The sequence below is a fragment of the Colius striatus genome, chromosome 14 (genome assembly GCF_028858725.1).
Source record: "Colius striatus isolate bColStr4 chromosome 14, bColStr4.1.hap1, whole genome shotgun sequence".
NCBI lineage: Eukaryota > Metazoa > Chordata > Aves > Coliiformes > Coliidae > Colius > Colius striatus.
Genome location: NC_084772.1, coordinates 15,059,576 through 15,079,065, shown reverse-complemented (window position 1 = coordinate 15,079,065; position 19,490 = coordinate 15,059,576). Strand labels below are relative to the sequence as shown.

The 19,490-nt window shown below is 35.3% G+C and overlaps 1 protein-coding gene across 6 annotated transcripts in view; it reads right to left on the bottom strand.

Moving 5' to 3' along the window:
• Positions 1-19,012, bottom strand: part of CDH8 (cadherin 8) — a 124,505-nt gene extending 105,493 nt beyond the window's left edge. For 5 of the 6 annotated variants that reach the window (XM_062007200.1, XM_062007202.1, XM_062007199.1 and 2 more), the window contains exon 1: positions 18,750-19,012. In XM_062007200.1, coding sequence (XP_061863184.1) covers positions 18,750-19,001 — 252 coding nt within the window. In that variant the 5' untranslated portion in view covers positions 19,002-19,012. The remainder of the gene's footprint in view (positions 1-18,749) is intronic. The other variant, XM_062007204.1, reaches the window with a different exon arrangement.
• Between the last annotated feature and the right edge of the window lie 478 nt (positions 19,013-19,490).

Genomic DNA, 19,490 nt, shown 5'->3' with positions numbered 1-19,490 from the left:
TATATTCTGGGCGAGACAGAACCAAGAAATTAAGTAAAGTTCACAAAAAAATTAATTATTGTGAACTAAAAATCCCAAACAATTTTACTGAGCTATTAATTAGAAATTTCCCCTTTAACATGGAAAGAGCTTTCCACTCCCAACATAAAATTACGCAGAAGTGCAACATATTTTACATATCAATTTTTTGTTACATTTACATTAGGCTAAGATCATGCACTGTACATACAGGAAAAAGACCAACGTTAGCATTACCCTCCCTTCAGTCGATCCTATACTAGGGACTCAGATGAAATACGGAACGTGCGCTACTACCAATCACAGTTTACTCTCCAGGAAAAACACAAATTGTTTTGTCCTGTTCCTCTGCCTCTGAATTTGAAGGTCATTTGAATTAAATACACTGGTCAGATACCTTCTCTGTAGAGAGATAAAAAGCAGTCTGTGCACAATACCAGAAAATAAGTGCAATAGGAAATGCTACATGTATGCCACCTGAGGATTCCCAAATACCAGGGCAATCACAACAGAAATTACTCCACACCACCATACTGGCCCATGGTGGCCAAATCAGTTGAGTAAATGTCTTTCAGCAATCTGTCCGGTATAACATAGTCCAGCTGCACTTTACCCTCCTTGAGGACACAAATGAACAATATAAACTCCAGATGTAATTGGCCCTGCTGTGCTCTTACCAAAGTCAATGCAACTCTACAGTGCCAACAAGTTTTGTGACAGCTTTTAATTAAAAGAAATAAACAATGAGATTAAAATGTAAATTACAAAAAAAGCCCCATTCAGGTAATTCCATGTTGGTTAAACTTTTTTTTTAGGTGGCCTCCAAAAGCACACAGGTAATTTAGTATTTCAGACTGATTTTGCAAATAGATTAGCTGTTAATGTAAAATTGTTAATGAAATAATTTCAGGAGAAAATCATTCTGGGGTACAGTCATGGGAACAGGTCACATACACAAAACTAAGCTTTGCCCAATTGATTTCTAATTATAAAATCAGATGCTCTAGAGTTTGTGGTTAATAGTCCTTCCCTTTAGCCTGAAAAAATAAACTTACAGCATGTGTTCACATACAAATACACATAAAATGTTTCTCATTGTTTCAGCAAGCAAGTATGTGTCCTGGCACTGCTCAGCTATGAATGAATCAGACAATGCCTCACTGAAGGCCATCTATGGAATTAAGTCTACAATGCCTCACTGATGGCCAGCTGTGAGACAGAAAATTGTTCCTTATAATAAAGCTACAATAATGCCTGTTTGGGCGGCAAAAAGAAGTCACAGGCAGATTCTACAAGGGCTGAATAAATTTAAATGCCAACATTGTATAATTATAAAATTTTATGTTTTCCTTTGTAAAAAGACAGTGGCTAAGAATGTAATATATTTAATTCATTCACTGTTGAGCACCAACTGTAGACAGCATGACATCTGAGTCTCTTGTCTCATTTCATTTTTGTATGAAATTGGACAATTCTAGGGATGAAAGCCAGCCAAACAATACAGATCTACCTATTAAGTGTACTCAACATCAGGATGCGTTCTGAGTACATTCTGCACCTTCATCATAGACTAAAGTAGCGTGAAGGTGAGTATATTTTGTCTACAATAGAAACAAATTAGGAAAACCTTTAATTAATATATGATGTGCAAGTGCATTTGATTCAGAGGCCTGTCTATTATATCCAACAGCTGTATTCAGTGGACATGAATTGCACTTTAGAAGTCGATGATTTCTTCTGAGTTCACAATTTTATAGTCATAAAATGCTAGTACATTCATAAACATTGTGAATCTTTTTATTAGGGAATCTGAATTCTGTGCTGTGCTGCATGATTACTCAAATAATAAATTATCACTCCTTACGACAAGAAGAGAATAATGGTGATCTATATAACTTGTCATCCCCATCACCAATATTTACAAATGAATGCATCTAATGATTTGTCTGATTTCACCCTGTAATATTTGTTAAATCTTCATTATTTTTCTCTCTAGCTGTAAAAAAAACCCACAAAAAAATACTTATTAAAAAAAAAGTTAGTACATTATTAAATCAAGTTCTGTGCTTGATTTTCGGCTGCATTATTCCACTTGCATAGCTGTGAGAGTCAGAAGAGCAGAGACAACGTTTCTTGAAGAAACAGGTCTTTCTTTTCTTTGCTTCAGTCCCTTTATCACCCACATTCAAAATTACACAAAGCAATCTGGAAAACAGTGCCACGAATTGTGTATATCTGAGTAACAGGTTTTTAATCATGTATTGCTAGTAGACCAGCTTGCAAGCCAGCAGTCAAATTTTGGAGTGGCCTCACCCACAGATGTTTCACAGAAAGTGAGACACAGGGAGTTGTCAACCCACTGTGAATCAATTTATTCATTCTCACCACCTCTCCAGTCAATTTCATCATTCAAGGTGCAAATTAGAAATACAGATGTATTCTCTGAAAACCTTTCAAGATTCAGGTTTTTAAAAGCAAGTTTAAAGCCTGTTGGCTCTCATCCAGTGTAGTATCAGTTTAACACCAGAGGAATACTTCCACAGGGTGACACATCCCCTTCTCTGAAGTGAACTTTATAAATGAGTATTTATATCAGCTATTATGTCCCTGCAGACCTGAAGTCCTAAGACTTCATAGCCACAGTCAAGACCTGGCAAAATGCCTTTCAACTTTCAGCTGCTTCTCCCAAAAGTGGAAAGTGTAAAGCTCTATGACTGGAACATTGTCTTAAACTACATGTTGGACACTGTTAGAACCGGGGACCAGAATTTGGAGGACAGCAACTACTCAAGACTGCTGCGCAAGAAAGGACTTTAGTACTTCTAAGCAATGTAGAACAGGGAGATATTCAAGACATATTCCACCTGCAACAACCTCGAAAAAGAAGGTAAAAGGAAATTGGAAGCTGAGTCAATAAACTACATAATAAAGTCATTACAGGTCTGTGATGTGAGGAACAGAAACAAAGAATAAACAATGGCATGTTACAACTGTTGCATACACTCTAAGTGCTGCTGAGTGGAACTGTGTTCTCCTAATTTGTATTTGTTGTGAAGTTGACAAATGAAACAATAAAAAAATCTGACATTTTTTTTCCCTAACATTGTACCTTTATTAATATCAATTTGCATTATCAGTTTGACTGATAGTAAGTAGACCAAATTTCTTGCCTACTTACTTCTTACTTCGGCCTAACCATAAAGACTACGAAAAACAGGCAACCCCAGGAGGCTGCTCTATTGTTCTGAGTTACCCCTTGTAACACTGGTTTCTCTTGATAATGTATTTCAGAGGATGAAAGCAGAAGACTATGTAGGTGAGAAGCAGCAAAGAAAACGTTTCATTCACCATATATTCACTACCCTTTTTTATTTAGTCAAGGTTGCTTGGAGCAAAATATTTCATTCTAGCTCAGAGATACCGCTGAAATTTTTATTAATATGCATTGGGGTTTTTTTTAAACCTCATGAAATTGAATCTAAAATACTACCGCTCTGGATTCTGAAGTATGACTATAGCTGAGCAAGTATAATTTGCTACAAGTCACAATGGCAGTGCTATCTCCTTATTTTTATATTCACCCTTTATTTTAATATGCAGATAATAACGATCCATAGCTACATAAATATAAATACCAGACAACACACATGAAAAAATAATATGTATACAAGTGTAGAGGCAAAGCAGAGCTTCACAAAAGTAAAAAGTCGTGCACATATATAGTTTACGTGTCTATTATTGCCAGTGAATTCTAGACTTCCTCTTGCAAATAGCCACAGGACAGTCAGTCAACCAGGATGAGCATCAGCCAAACCCAATCAAAGAGGGAAAAACAATGCATACATCTTTTCATCTGGTTTATGGCACAGGAATGCACATTCTGGCCACGACTAATTCAAGAGCACAAAGAATATGTGCTACAAAGGCTACATGGGTGCTCCATGAATGACTGCTTCCTTTCTAGCTACAGAAAAGCTTGTAATGAACTCCTCTGTCTCTAGGGAAACTTTTAAAGCCTAAACAGAATTTCAATAATATCTTGCAGATAGCAGGAAAATATTACAAACCTAACTGCAGATGCACAGATTATATTTAAGCCACATTTTTAGAACAAAGAAGTCAAAAATCAGTTTTGAAGGGGTAAGCTTTCATCCAAATTAATAGGGCAGTGCATGCAGCTGGTTGACTTGCAGCTAATGTGGTACTTTTCAGAGCTTTTAACACACTTTGCTGATTGTTTGCTCAAGGCATATGGTTTGAATGAGCTGGGCAGTGCATAGTACAGCTGGCAGACTAGATATCAAAATCTGGCAATAAGCCTTAGAGTTATGTGTGACTAGGTATCAAATTTGCCTGAATTTTATGTTATGATTTCTCCCATATCAGTGTAAGATATAAGTTACTTCAGACTCTGTTACACTAAATGCCATTGCTTCCAATATTGCATCAATTGGCTGCATCAATATTGTATCAGCTGGTCCATAATGTGGAGGAGTGGTCTTAAAGGGGCAAATTTTCTAGGGTAAAATAATGATGAAAAGCTTTTATTAAACAAACCCAGTGTTTTCAAAATGGATGTCATTTTCTCTAGTGCACAGCTTGGGAAATGGTGACAGGTGCTGTTCCAAATACATTCATTTCAATCAAGCAAAGAATGGGAAGGTTTTGGCAGCTTGTCCTGTTTTCACTATTACCTCCCATAACCTAAGACAATGGTTTCAGCCTCAGCTCTGACATTCAGGAAGGTCTAAAAAAGCTCTCCAACCATTTCTGAACAGAATTTTTGTATTAATTTAATAAATGAAGCATCATTTTTAGACCCTCAGCATAAGAAACTCTCATTTGCACTGAGTGGATTCATAAATTCATGCTGTTAAAAACTGTTTTCATCAGAAATGGGCCAGCCTCCTATGGTGTCCATTCATATTCCAGTTCTGAGCTGCAGAAGGGTGTTTGTCAGTCACAAGTGTTCAGTTATTATTACAGAGTTTCCTTTATTGCTGCTTGAAAAGCCAATACAGATACTAAGAGTGACTCTCTCATCTCAGGGTACATACAACTGCGTATTTCTGAGTATAAATTAACATTTTTTCAGTCAAGTGCATCACATTTTTTATGCCACATGAGCTCAATGTGACGAATTAAGATGAATACTGACAGAAATACAGAAGCAAGTTCCCTGTTAGAGGAACTTCTTCATTTGCATTACAACATTCTTCCCTATGTAAGAATGTTGTAATGCAAATGCTTCACTGAACTCAAAGAGCATTTCAAGCAAAATAAAGAAAATAGCACATAGCCTCTATTCACCTCAAGTACTATTTTCTTAACTTTCAAAAGAAATTAATTTTCAGAAATTCCTATTTTTCAACAGTAGAAGTTTCATGAACTTGTGAGGTTTAATAAGTAACAATGAACAGCTGGATAATTTTGTGACAATCTATTTCAGTGAAAAGAAAAATTAATTCATTTGAAATATTTTTAATATATTCTCATGATTTTTTTCTCTCTTAAGTGCATATAGATATGTATATATAACATATAGCTATGCTTTACTTGGTTAAACAAAGTAAATAGTAAAGGAGTTTTCAGTTTTTACATCTCTCAATCTTCAGTTTCTTTATCAACATAAAGCAACACAGACAGAAAAGAATGAGGAAAAAGGTTGCATATTCTTATAGTAGAAGCACTGACACTAAGTTCTTGAACCTTTTGAAGATGACCCCATTAATAATGAATAAAATGAGTAAAGGACACTGTTTTACAGGACAAAAAGATCCAAATACAATAAAAATGTCAAATATACTGAAGTGAAGTTTGTGGCAGTTCATTTCAGTAGCAGCAAAGCACAATACAACTGGAAAAGATATACAGTACCTTTTCTATATCAGGAAATAATACAATATGCTTGTACAAGTTCCTGGAGAAGCTTTTTAGAAAGTTATCATGGCATATGTTCTGATACATGTAAGTGAGCATGCCACACCTCTGACTTTCCCGCTGTGGCCTTTAGAGTGTCTGTACTCTAACACTGACTTTTCATGGTTTTTAAACTGGACTTTTAAAATGTTATACATTTGCTGGCCAGAATACACAAATATGCATTCCTTTACCTGCAAGGCCTGATTTGCTGACATGTTCAAAGTACATGTAAAGCTTCACAAGGGCAACTGAAACACTGAATAATACTCAATGCAGCTATATACAAACTAGACTGAAGTATAGTTCCAAGAAAGTGGACAAAAAACAAGGAATGTTAGAGGTCATCTCATCTACAAAAAAGTGTCATCAGAGGACTACAAAATTTTACTTCCTAAGCAACTCTCAGTTCACCTGGTAGCTAATTGGTCTATCAGGTCAATTATCTAGCATTAATATATAAATATGCAGATGGCTTCTAAATCTTTTCATCAATTTAAGAAATCTATCAGCAGCTTTAGGAAACTATAACTAAACTCTCTAGCCCTGAAACAACTAAATGCCTTTCTGCAGGTCTGTGTGAAAGCTGACAGGCGCCAGTTTGCATATATTTCAGCCTTTCACGTCACTTGGATGTAAAAATAGACACACCCTCTCACAGAGGGCCTGATGTATAAAACCACGCAGCCAGCTTTCAGAGAACACAGGAAACATGCTGACAATTTCCTCATCCCACATTATATTCACAAGTTACGCAAGTATTTGAAAATCCTCTCCCTCAAGAGCAGAACACTGAACAACAGGTTTCAACCCTCTTCATTTCCATCCCCTAGGTTCTACCATTTCTCTTTAACTCTGTTCTTTATTTTTCTCATCACTGTTTAATTTTTTGTGTAAAGGAAGAACTTTAACAACAGACCCACCTCAGACTATCAAGACCTCTGGAATGAAGACTCTCTCTTCTGGAGGAATGCTGGCCTGAGCTATAAGCCTAATGCAAGGAACGGATTCATACTGACTCCACATTAGAGGTACTTTCTGCCTTGGCTGGAATTCCAAGCAGACACAGGTGATCTGAATTTGTTCTAGCAGCAAAAAACCTCAAGTGACTATCAAAATTATTAGCCAAGTTACCTCCTCTCCATTGCTGTTTTAATTTAGGTTAAAAATGTAACTTTTATATTGAGGGCTTTTAACAATGTTTTCAATAGTAATTTAAGACAATTATTAATCAACTACTTACAAAGCAAATTATCTTAGAACAAAGTGTTACAACTGGAAGAACTTGGTGGGTATTTTCATGGTAATGCAAAATAGAAAAACCTTGTCCCGAGAACTTAAAAACTCCACATTCAGATCTCAATAACCATGATACTGAATAACCTGGCCTAGTGAAGACTGAATTTAAAATAATGCACAACTTCGTCTTGGATAATAAGCATATCCATAACACAAAATTCTTAATTACCAACATAAGCCTACTATTGCATTTAAGTATGCAACAGATGGCAAGCCAAACTTTTAAACTAGAAAAGAGGGGGAAAAAAAATCTTCACTGAGAGATCCAACATCTCCTCTAAGACAAGTATGGTGAAAATGGCAGTTGGCTATGGGCTATACACTACCAGAATCCTGGTAAACTGTTTACAGCTGGAGAGTCATCTCATCTTTCAGTATCATCTTTATCTGGGTTCTGCATTCACGAGAGCCCTTGATACCAAAGTGAGCGAAAAGACAAATGAGAATGTTCAGTTCCATAACAAAAATAGAGACTGAAAGGTTTCATTGTAGGTCTACCATATATTAGCCTTGAAAGTGTCAGCTCTCCCTGAAACCAGTCCTTAGCTTTGTATCTGTGATTCTGCAGACTTTCGTTGTCTCCCACTTCAGCATGATATATGTCAGATGGTTTGGAATAAATCAACTCTTGTACAGTGTATGGCAATCATTATTCTAAAGACAAGCTGATTTCTTTTTTTTTACCCTATACATTTTTTTTCTTGACCTAACAAGATAAAACCTGTATCAAGATGTGGTTTGGAGTCCTAAGTGCAAAAAACGAGAATTATTCAGAAAGGCAGTAAACTCTTGCTATAAGCCACTGTTTAAATAATATATTAGACATATCTATATATACACACACACACGTATAACAATTAGACTAATATATATATTCCCCTGCAGTTCTGTATTACTCTAATGGAATTCCCTGTAGCAGAAATAATAACTCAAAATAGCACTTCTGTTCAAGTTGCCTTGTACAAGCTTATTTGAGTTCTAATTGTGTGCTGAAATTCTCTTTTAATGCCTAGGTCTATTTGAAGGTTAGCTTTTGGTCCCATGGAGATAAAGGAAAATGTGCCAACATTTGAGAGATTTGATTACCTGTATAAAATTATGCTTGCTCATTTTTCCTAGGCAAGATACTCCTGGGTAAAGTTATATTAAAGAGGGAATAGAAATAGTGTACATCCAAAGAAAATATTTTCCAATTATGCTTCACAAGATGCAGAAAATATTACTTGTTATAGAGGATTATGAATGAGATAATTACTGAAAGCCTAATGTACCTAAAGCTACAATAAAGGAGAGAGAAAAAGATTAATAAGTGGTTATTGACTGTTCTTCCTGCTCTTTGTAATAAAAGGCCAGAACAGTACCAAGGACAAACCCTTCCACAGTTTTGCTATGATACATTATGTACAAGAATACCTTTTCTACTTACATGGCCCATCATTAATTCCTATAAATGAATCCATATCAGCTTTTATTTAACACCCAAAGCACTTTATGCCTCTCAAAATAAGCTTATTCTTTTCCTATTGTCAATTGAAAATAATATCTAGAAATGTATAGAATAAATGTTTCCTCTTTTAAATTTCATTTCACACATTCCTAATGAGCAAGTCACACTTCTAAAAGAATCCAGGTAATGCCTAGAGTGACAAAAGACTCTGACTTTAAGAAATTAAAGTGACTTTACTAACCAAATTTTGAAAGAATTTCATCTATTGGATCTGAAGCAATTCAAAGCATCTGTAAGGCTGGACCTCTCAAAATTATTTGTATCAACTAAAAGCAGTATTGTAAGGTAAACAGCTTCACAAAGCAGATTCAGGCTTTGTAACAACACAGCATACAGTATAATAAGGACAAGTGATTTATAAATTAAGTGGCTGAGAAAAGAATAAATTAATAATTAACTATTACTGGATTATTGGTCTCCCTGAGAATTCTCAAACAAATGATCCTGAGAGATTTCTCTTGATAGTGTCTCACAGGGGCAATGATACACATGAGTGCTTGAAGACTGTATCATGGTTATTACAGGAGGAAGGTCACCAAGAAAAGAGACTCCTGAGGCTAGTTGCTTTGCCCCACACCAGCCTAGATCCTTCTGTGTCACAGAGGTTCTCTGAGCTAAATACAAAGTGGACTATCAGATAAGGCGCTATTTGTATTCTTCCAGGCTGACAACCTGCCTTCCTAAAGCAGCATCAGAGCCTTCCTCTCACAAAGACACTACCCTTGGAAACCGGGTCTTAAGACAAAATACAGCCACATTTGCCTGTTTCAGAGTGGAGGAAGTATCTCTTCTGTTTTCCAGTCTTTCTGTAATTTACAGAACATACAAATTTACATTTAGGAGATGTCAGTTGGAATAAATACTCAGTCACACTACAGTTTTTGACTTTCACAAGTATGAAACACACATTTAATTACACATTCAAAGCACTGCAGAGAATCTGTTGTCTCAGAGTGGGCCTCCAGCCGGACTAGTAGAGCAAAATTTTGCTTTACTATCCATCAGACTTTGTCCGATAGAGAATTGCCTAGTACAGTATTTGTGCAGAATGCATTTGATTTATATAGAAATATTTGCTCAGTTACTCCACCATGTCAGTAAGCCTTACATTCAACATATTAAGTATACATATATTTATTATTATATCACATTTGAATTATTGAGAAATTGGATAGGACACATCTGTTACAGAATGTTCCATGCACCTGAAAAGTAATCACATGGTTTCTTAAACTTCCCAATAATACTTGGTATTTACACCTAGCAATGCCATTACTGGCTAGTGGGAGACAGTACTTCTCTCTGCCTACACCATCTTTATCATTTATATTTTCTTCCTCAGCTACAGTCTGCATATCCTATTTAGACAGTAACACCTTTGAGGCAGGAATTCTCTCCCACTCAACAAAATGGATCAAAATTTTAGATAACTTAGGAAGGTAAAGCTTCCTAATACAAATGGCAGTATTAAGAACTTTCACATAATCTTGCATGAAAAAAGAAACACAAACATTTTGCCTCTGGACACTGTCCTTCTTTGTCTGTATGACAAGACAAGAATAGGAATAGTAAAGTGTGCCAATGGTCTACATTAAATGCTTTAACAACACGTAATAATTGCAGAACAGGTTTCCTGCAAAATAGAATTTTTTTTAAAAAAAGGAGGGAAAAGCAAGCAGCATGTCAGCAATTTTATTTAGAGAACTTATTCTGTAAAATATGGTAGATAAGCTATTTGAGTTGAGTAATATCAGATTCTGAGCTTTTTTAATCATGTTTTAATATGTTACATCAAGTATCATTTTAATATTATGTTGCATCAATTATGTTTCAGCAGATGAATTTTAAACTAAGGTAGCTTTTCTCTCCATTCACTTTAATATCCTGATTTCTTAGGTTGGGTGTACAACATGTCATAGCTCTCAGTGATGCCTGTAGCTTGATCACCTTAGAAAATAACATGATAGGAGAGCTATGGTTTGATTTAATTCCTCTGTTCTCTATATACTTCACATCTGGATGCTCACCATCAGTTCTGCATATACTAAACTTTACCTTTTCTCGCTTGGTAACAATACCCCTATTGTGTGTAAGTAGTTCTCTCAGCATGGGAAAAGAAAATTAGCTTATATGGTTTCTGGATTTAAACCAGCAGAAGACTAGGGCGCACTGAACTGCTAAGAAATATCTTTTGCTGGCTCTACCTACAACTGGGCTCCTTGCCTCCAGTGATTCTCTGATTCAGTCTTTTATTTCACTACATTTCCCCTCATTGAGGCGATCCAACAGCAATGCACAGCATATCAAGTTGAAACACAAGCCTTCAGCTTTGCTCTTATTCCACAAGGGGCTGGGTGCATAACAGCTATTGAGCTCAGACCCTGAAACCAGAAAAGGGATTTCTTGTGTTGCTCCTAACAATTCCTCCAGTTAATTTGGGAATGGCATTGATAGTCTCCAGGGAGAGCTACACTCACTTTTTCTTATTGTTGGCATGACTGCTGTAAAATAAAAGCTTTGAAAGAAATTATGGAAGAGGTATCTTTACAGTAACAGAGAGTCTTTAGGAAGAATGAAAGTTATATATTACTCTGTATCACTAGAGGTGTTCCCTAGGAACCACTGAGAGGCTACGCAGATACAGAAATGTTTGCTTAAATATCTTAAGGAAAAGTATCCACAGTTATTTTCAATACCACATGTCTCACATGTTGCTTCCAAATAATAGTTACCTCTAACATTGCCTAAAATACTTATTGCAGCAAATTACTTCTGTAATTAAGCTGACAGCTTTACATCCCTGGTTTTATCCAAAAAGCCCCACCAAAAAACCAGAATAAGACCCTCATCTGTGAAGTCCTTGGTCTGTTGCACAACACGTTATGCCTTCCTTTTTCTTTACAGTTTACTTGCATAGGAAAAAACCTATATTTAAAATAGAACTTTCAAGAAACAAAATTTAGGCAAACTCTTTCCCATTGCTTTCACATGCAAACTAATTTTTCTTGTGATTGCTGTGATTGTGTATTTATTACATCCTAAAAGTGCAGAGCTGTCCACCAGCTAGAAAGGCAGCCTTTCTCAGATGTAATTCAGTTTATGAGGTACTACCCACTTCAGATCCAGAGCTCTTTATGGAGGCCTGCAGACACTAAAGGAATCAGTCCCAGAGAATTTATCATTTCAATGTAAAATTATTTGTGCGGTTTTCATTACAGGAGTCTTTGGTAACTTGAGGAACATCCTATCAAGATCTGAAAACAAATATATCCTTTCACTTTACTGGTAGGAAGGCAAAACATTCTGTCACTTTTGGGAAGTCACTGCTATCTGATAGCTTTTCAGTAGCTTACAGAAAATATGTTTGTCACATTCAGAAAGGGCAAACTTTTAGCAAAAAAACACAATCACAATTGGCACTAATTGGTAGTCAAATTGACAACTGGAACTGAAGCATCCTGACAGCACCAGAGGTGGGCCCTACAGGTAGAAATTGAAAACCATTCAGTAAAGCAATGTTGGAAAGACTAAACGATCATAGGACATCTGCAGAATATCATGTGGAAGGCTCTACTTAATTTTTCATGCTGTCACTTCAGCATTTTGCGTGACTATTTGGAAAACATTTCCATTCCTTGTGAGAAATATTCAAATTCTTCATAAAACCAATTCTCAACATCAGCTACTTTTTTTAAAGAAGATTAGAAATGCTGATGGCTTCAGAAAAATATGACAAGTAAATTTAAGCTAATAATGTTAAAGTAACATCATGGGATCCAAATACCCAAGAACATACAGTTTTAAACATGTGCATCAAATATGCCATTCTTTTTAAAAGAAACAAAACACCCAACCCATCAAAAAAAAAAAATCCCACCCAAGGGCCAAAAAAACCCCAGACATAAACCCCAACTCAACTCTTTAAAATTATTCTACACTCATTATCTAGGAAATCTAAAACTTAAGATATAAATGACATCACAGAGGTGTTCCTACATCAGTAAATACAGATAGCTTAGAAGGTACTTAGTGCTTTACACCTTGACCATTTACTATACAGGATTCATAAGTAACTTGACATTATAATGCATTCTTTTAAGTGTTTTCCACATTGGTGGCTCATGCCAGTATTTTACTTTACACTTTAGTGTGAGGCAGAAACAGAGAAATCTCATGAAATGCCTCTGAAATTATTGTCAGACTAGTTGCACTAGCTGACATACAAGTGTTTAGGAGATGACTCTACTTAAATTGTGTTTATATCATGACCCCAGACTGGAGATGAGTGAGCATTAAAGTATTCAACCTTACCGGATGATGCTCACAGAAATATAAAGTCATTAGGTGTGAGACTCTGAAGATACATCTTGTTTATTAACTGCAAAGAGAAATCAGTAAAATGATTTTCACACTGCATTAGAAAATGGAGACACTGTTGCCTCACTTCAGTCAAACTGTCCTTGTTTACAAATTTCGGGAAAAGTTCTTGGAACCTGTACTTAACTTAAAAGAAACAACTGAAATGAATATTTGTTTGAAAAACCCTACTATTAACCTTTTATAAAATGTTGGATACTGTATTGTCTTTGCAGTAATATTTAATTGAGTTTTTCTCAGAGCTACGTACACTTCTGCTTACTAAGCTGATTTAGGTCATCTAAACTGGAGCATTCTGTGAAATATCCAGTCATCTCTTCTCCTTCAGAAACACATGAAAGGCAGAAGGAATTAGTATTTTCCATAAAGAATCAAGGAGCAAAATAAATGATACATTTCAGCTTCTGGGAGTTTATTAAACATAAGTAGGAAAATTAGTGTATAATTATGGTTGCAAAACAACAACAAAAATCTAAGGCTCAGAAAGCAATGTTGACTTTGCAACATTTCAAATATTGAATATTTTATGGCCTGCATTTAAATCATCAATAGCAAAACATACAAGTATATATTAGAAGGAAAAGAGGAAAATCTATATAATATGTTCTGATTCCTGTTCTAACTGTGAAAACTTTAACACAGCATTAATGTTATACCCTATGAAAACTATGCTAGGGATGCACTACACCTATATTTCACAAAGATTTCTTCTATTCAGGGAAATAGTATGTAACTGATCCCTAAAGTAATGATAGCCTTGGTTATATACATTTCTGGTTTGTATCACTTGAGTACAACAGTATTTTCAGGCAGCCATTATAATTACAAGTTCAATGCAGGAATAAAAAGCAAAACGTATGGAAAGAGCTTAGTTTAATTAGAACCTTGCTTACTTTGCATATACGTATCACTTGTAATTCAACAGAAGCTTTTATAATTTTAAACAAGTAAGATTTTACCATTTTCTTGTTAAGAGAGAAAATGTATGTTGGCAATGAAATCAAAGATTGCATAAAGCATGTATAATGTAGAACATACAGCTTGAAGCTATTTATAAGTGCTCTCTGCATTTCCAGGTTCGGTTTTTACAGTAGCGCAGCCTGAAGCACTTAACTGTGAAAATATGATGTCTCTCTACTGCTCCTCCTACAGGAAAATTATTTCTCCTCTAAAGGCCTGAACCTAAGTCCTATATATCAAGAGAAAAATATCCATTGCTTTAAAAAGCAAAAGTTGTCTAGCTCCCTCATCCTGCAAGCCACACGAAAAGATCTGCATTTAACAGAGCGAAAAGACACATACCATGTAAGTCAGCAGCGAGAAAAAAGAACTCCATAGTCGCAGACAAAAAAATGTCTGAAGTTCCACTATGCTTGAGAGTTCACCTGACCACATTCTTCCTGAATCTTAGTAACTCAGTCTGGTGTGTTTTGTCCCTTGCTCAGGCTTTTTAGACCAACTTTTCAGAAGCTAGCACAGCTCTTCCACTGACAGTGGCATGTCACAGAATATTTTAAAAAAAAGCAAACTCAAAAACTTTTGTCACTTTCATTCCCTCTTTTGTTCTCTCCATGCAATGTGCTTAGGAATGACAACTAGTAACACTTTAACTATCCGAGGTTTTTGTTTAAAAAAATCTTTAAAGCAGGTCTTATCCCATTTAAAACAGCACAAATAACACATGTTCCATAAAACAAGAGCTGCAATTACATACTCAAAACCTAGTTTTCCTAAGAAAAGTAGTTTCCTAATGCTTTTTAACTCTATTATCTATTTCATTGTGAATTTGGCGGCTCTCTCCTGTGGCATTTGCTACATCACAGATTTCACAGCACATCTGCCGTGGTGCTGTAAATGCATGCAGAGGAGACAGAGAAAATGCAGCAGTGTATATCAAGTAAAAGTTCTATCTAACTAATCAAGTCCACAGGGACAGAATGCAGTGTCACAAGACATATCACTCTACACTTGAATGAGGTTGTCAGCCACTGGGAGGCCTGCAAACTGCTGACAGTAATATGCAGTATACAGAGTCTTCTGAAGTAGACGCAGCAGCTTTGTAAAGTATGTACCTGTTTCTATGGATGAAGAGACGAAAAAAAGAACTTAAGCATGAAAGGGTATTTGTAAATTTATCTTGCTGTATTGTATTGCTGTGAACATGAAAAAGGTTACTTTGTAGGGCTCTCAAAATGCACATGTACATTTATAAATGTACAGATCAAAACATTATGGAATTTATTACAATACCATGTATCAAAATAAATTCAATACTGACATAAAGGAAAAAACTACAATGTATGTCACACTTTATAATGAAATGTCTTAAATCAGACATCACAGAAATCACTCTAAGAGATAAGTATTCATACACTTTTTTACATGTGAACTCAAGTAGAGTTGTTTATTTTGTTTGAGCTTGATCTTACAGAATATAATGCTGAAAACTGACATTAAATGTGCATATTATTCAAACTCATTGTAAGAAGTTCAAGACCAAAAGCAAAAGATTTTCTCATGTCCTTTACTAAGGTTATTGAACAAAAGCAGCATGCTTTAGGAAAGAAGTCACATTAAATCCTCCTAATAGTCTCACCTCAGATTCTTTTATTTATTAGAGCATATACATGGGGAATGCATTTTTTAATCTAGATACTCACATGGAACAGCAATTGATAAATACTTTTGAAGAGGGTGCAGTTGTATTGCAATAATTAAAATTCTGTACAAGGGTTTTTACGTCTAGAAATTGTTCCTCCTAGAAAAACTGAGCAGTCTAATCAAATATATTACATATCTGTGTAAATCCTGCCTTGCTAAACTTCCTCTGCACTTCAGAAACTTTCGTATCTATCTTTTTAACTAACAGAATGAAAGCATCGACTCTATATTCAAGGTTTTATTTGCAAAGTGGATTGATTCTGTTTATATTTATTATAATTAAACTCAATTTTCCGTTTTATTTTGCTGATAGACGTTTCAATTCCATTAGAATCAAACGCTTCTACTCAATGCCTTTCCACCTACTGACATGAAAATCATTATTTATCAGTATTATTCTGAACAGTTCTTAACAGGTGAATTTTCAGTGGGTTTTAAAGATGCATTTGGGAACATAAATCAAATTCTGCTTGTGTGTATATTATTTCTCTTTGTGCCTAAAATTATTTTTATATTTACTATCTAGAGCACCTACTTGCATGTTTGTACAAAAACTGCAACCAAAACTTATATTTGCTTTAAGAATGTCACTTTAGAAGCAACTAACTGTTAAAAAACAAATTTGGTTGGAGATAACAGTAGGACTTTGACCATATAAAAAGCACACACAAATAGCATTGGCACAAGAGTATCTATACCCAGAAAATGCAGCAAATAGGTGGCACACGTTAGGTGTCATTCTCTCTACAATATTAAGCCTCTCTACATTAATTCACTGTATCGTATTTTACAGAGAGCCTTTCCTTGAAAAAAAAGCAAGGTAAGTCATAGGGCAGAAACATAGTTGATAAAGAAAGTCATAGAATGAAGATAGCCTAAGTCTGCGAGTCCTTTGTCAGCAGGCAAAGTTGAAAGGTTGGGGGAAGAGTGTAAGTAGAAAAGAGATGAGACTGAATCTACCATGGGTTCAGAGGACAAGGTTACTTTTAAGTTGCAATGGATAAGAAATCAATGAGGGTGACAGAGAATAAACCATTGTCCAACTTCATGGAGTAGGAAAGCATTCTGTTTGTGACATTCTGTACATCTTTGAGAAGAAGGATTGATGAGAAATTAAGGGAGTTGCTGCTTTACAGTCAGGAAGGATTAAGAGCAGCTCTGAAAGACGTGGTCTACCTCTGTTCCCACTGCCTACAGCAGAATTTGAAAGAACCAATAGTACTTGTAAGTCTTAAGGAAAAAAAGTAAGTCAGAAATGAGAAGATTTTCCTGGAGAGAGTGAAAAAAATACAGACAAGAATTGCAAGAATATTTTAAGCCATTTTCATGAATAAACCAAGGATTTCTCCCTATGGGAGCAAATTTCATTTTTCGCTAGTTTTCCGTCTGTATCATGCAGTGTTTTAATTATGCAGCAGTCTCAACAAATAAATTGTCACAGCATTTTAGAATAGCTAATTTTATTCAAAATGCCAGCAGAAGATGGATAATGTCTTTATTATTTTGGCTTAGTGCCACCCACCCACTTCTATTCACTAATGAGTTGAACAACTCAGGGTATTATATTGACCAAAAAACCCTAATACTGTAGAAATATTAAGATTTGAATACTCTGAAAACCAAAGTGCTGCAAAGTACAAACTCAGTATTCTCCCCAGCTACTCAAAAGCAACACAAAATCATTTTAGAAGCTTAATCAAAATGTTCTACAAAGAATGGATAAAATATTTTAAGTTCTGAAATCAGTATATTGCTGTCTCTCTGAAATTGAGATATGCTACTAACCACAGAAAAAAAATGTGAGCAGATACATGATACCTGATATAAATGTAAATTTACACAGCACTCAGGAGTTGCTGCATATAAAGCTAATTATACCTTCTGACCCTAAGTTTTGAGTGGAAAGTGGCTACACTTGGGAAAATTTAGGAATGCATTTGATCTGTGTTTTCTTGAATAGTAAGGTATGTTGCCAGTTTTTATATTATACTACATGCTATTCATTAACACAGAGAATTTTCAAATGATAATTAAGTGATATCCATAATTTCTGTTATCTAGATTCTTTTACTCACTTTCAGTAATCGGGTAATATGCCAATAATGTACTTGGCTAATCAAAGGGAATCAAACTTTGGTGATAAGCAATTCAGGTATTTGTAACTGCTCACTACAGGCCAAACACGCATTTAGGAACAGATCACTTTTCCTAAAAACAAAAGATAATTAATTCCCGATGAATGCAGATAGACTGTGATCTCTTTTTAAAAAAGTACAAGACTGATTCACTGACTGAAGGTCACTGAGCTACAGAATAAGCTAATGCATGGTTAACAATGAAAGGTTTAAGGGAATAGACAACCAGGATACACAGAAAACCATGGTAATTTGCCCTGTGTTATCTTCCTAACTTTGGAAGTAAATTACAAAATCTGTGGCAGTGTTATTTCACGTGTGTGCATTTCAGAACCTCCCCAGACCAGTAACTTGTAATTTGCTGTATCTATCACACTTCCTTTTTTGGTTTTGTTTTTACAAAATTGTCAGAGCATTAATAACAGGCTGGAAAGAGAAAATGACCTATAGGTTTAACAACCTTTTTGAAAGAATCCATAGCAACATATATTGAAATAAGAGGAACATATTTTGAATTTATAGGAATATACTACAAAAAGCTTCTTTGGTGAAAACGTTCAGCTGACAAAGGTGAAGTGGAGACTAACAATATTAAAGAATGGATGTGTACATCCTTGTCTATTTTTGTCAAATAGAATAGGTATAATTTTGTTGTAAATGGCAGGTTAGCTAACCAGGGAATCACATTCTTAAAATGAGGTGCATTTAATATATAAATGTATGGATATTAGAGAAGAATTTCAAAGTAACAGAGCACTTTGAATATTAATTTCTTCACATGCTATACATTTACATACTCAGAAAAAAAAACCCAAAACCAAATTTTGCCTTACCCGGCCAACTAGTATTGGTTCAGGTCCAGAAAATTCTTCTAACACAAACATTTGATTCCAAACCCAGCCTCTCTTGGAACGGTTCAAAACTCTTTGTTCTTCAGTTAGCTTTTTTAGTCCTGAACTGGATCCACTTGGTAGTACTTGAGACTGATTCATTGGAGCCATATAAATGGAAGGAAGGACAGTAATCCATAATATTATTAATGGAGTCCACGTATCCGTAAGCATTTCCGTTAGTCTTTCTGGCATTGTACCACAAGCTACGCAAATCACCACAGAAATGAAATTATTATTTTGCTTTCCTCCAGACTGTAGCAATCCAATTCATCATGCAGTACAGAACACTTACTTACAGCTCCTCCATGTGTTTACAGTACAGTCAACGTAAAAATAGCTTAGATTATAAAAACATGATCCATTGAGTTTTCCAGTCATTAAAGATTCCTGGTGGGGGAAAGAAAAAGGTAAAATCAGTGACTAAAGAGCTTAGGAAAGCATTCTGAAAGATCTTATTTACTTTTAGATCATAAATAAGCCATATTAGGTTTTAAATTTGTAGTACATAATATTACTGTATAGTAAACAGGTTTAAAACAAACAAATTAAGTGATTCTGTGATTTCCTTCATTGCCTGAAATGCTGGGAGAAGACCCGGATAAATTATTACACACTCAGAGAAACATTTTACTTGCAGTTTGTCTTAGGATCTGAAGAAACTCCTGGCCTTCTTGCTAGTCT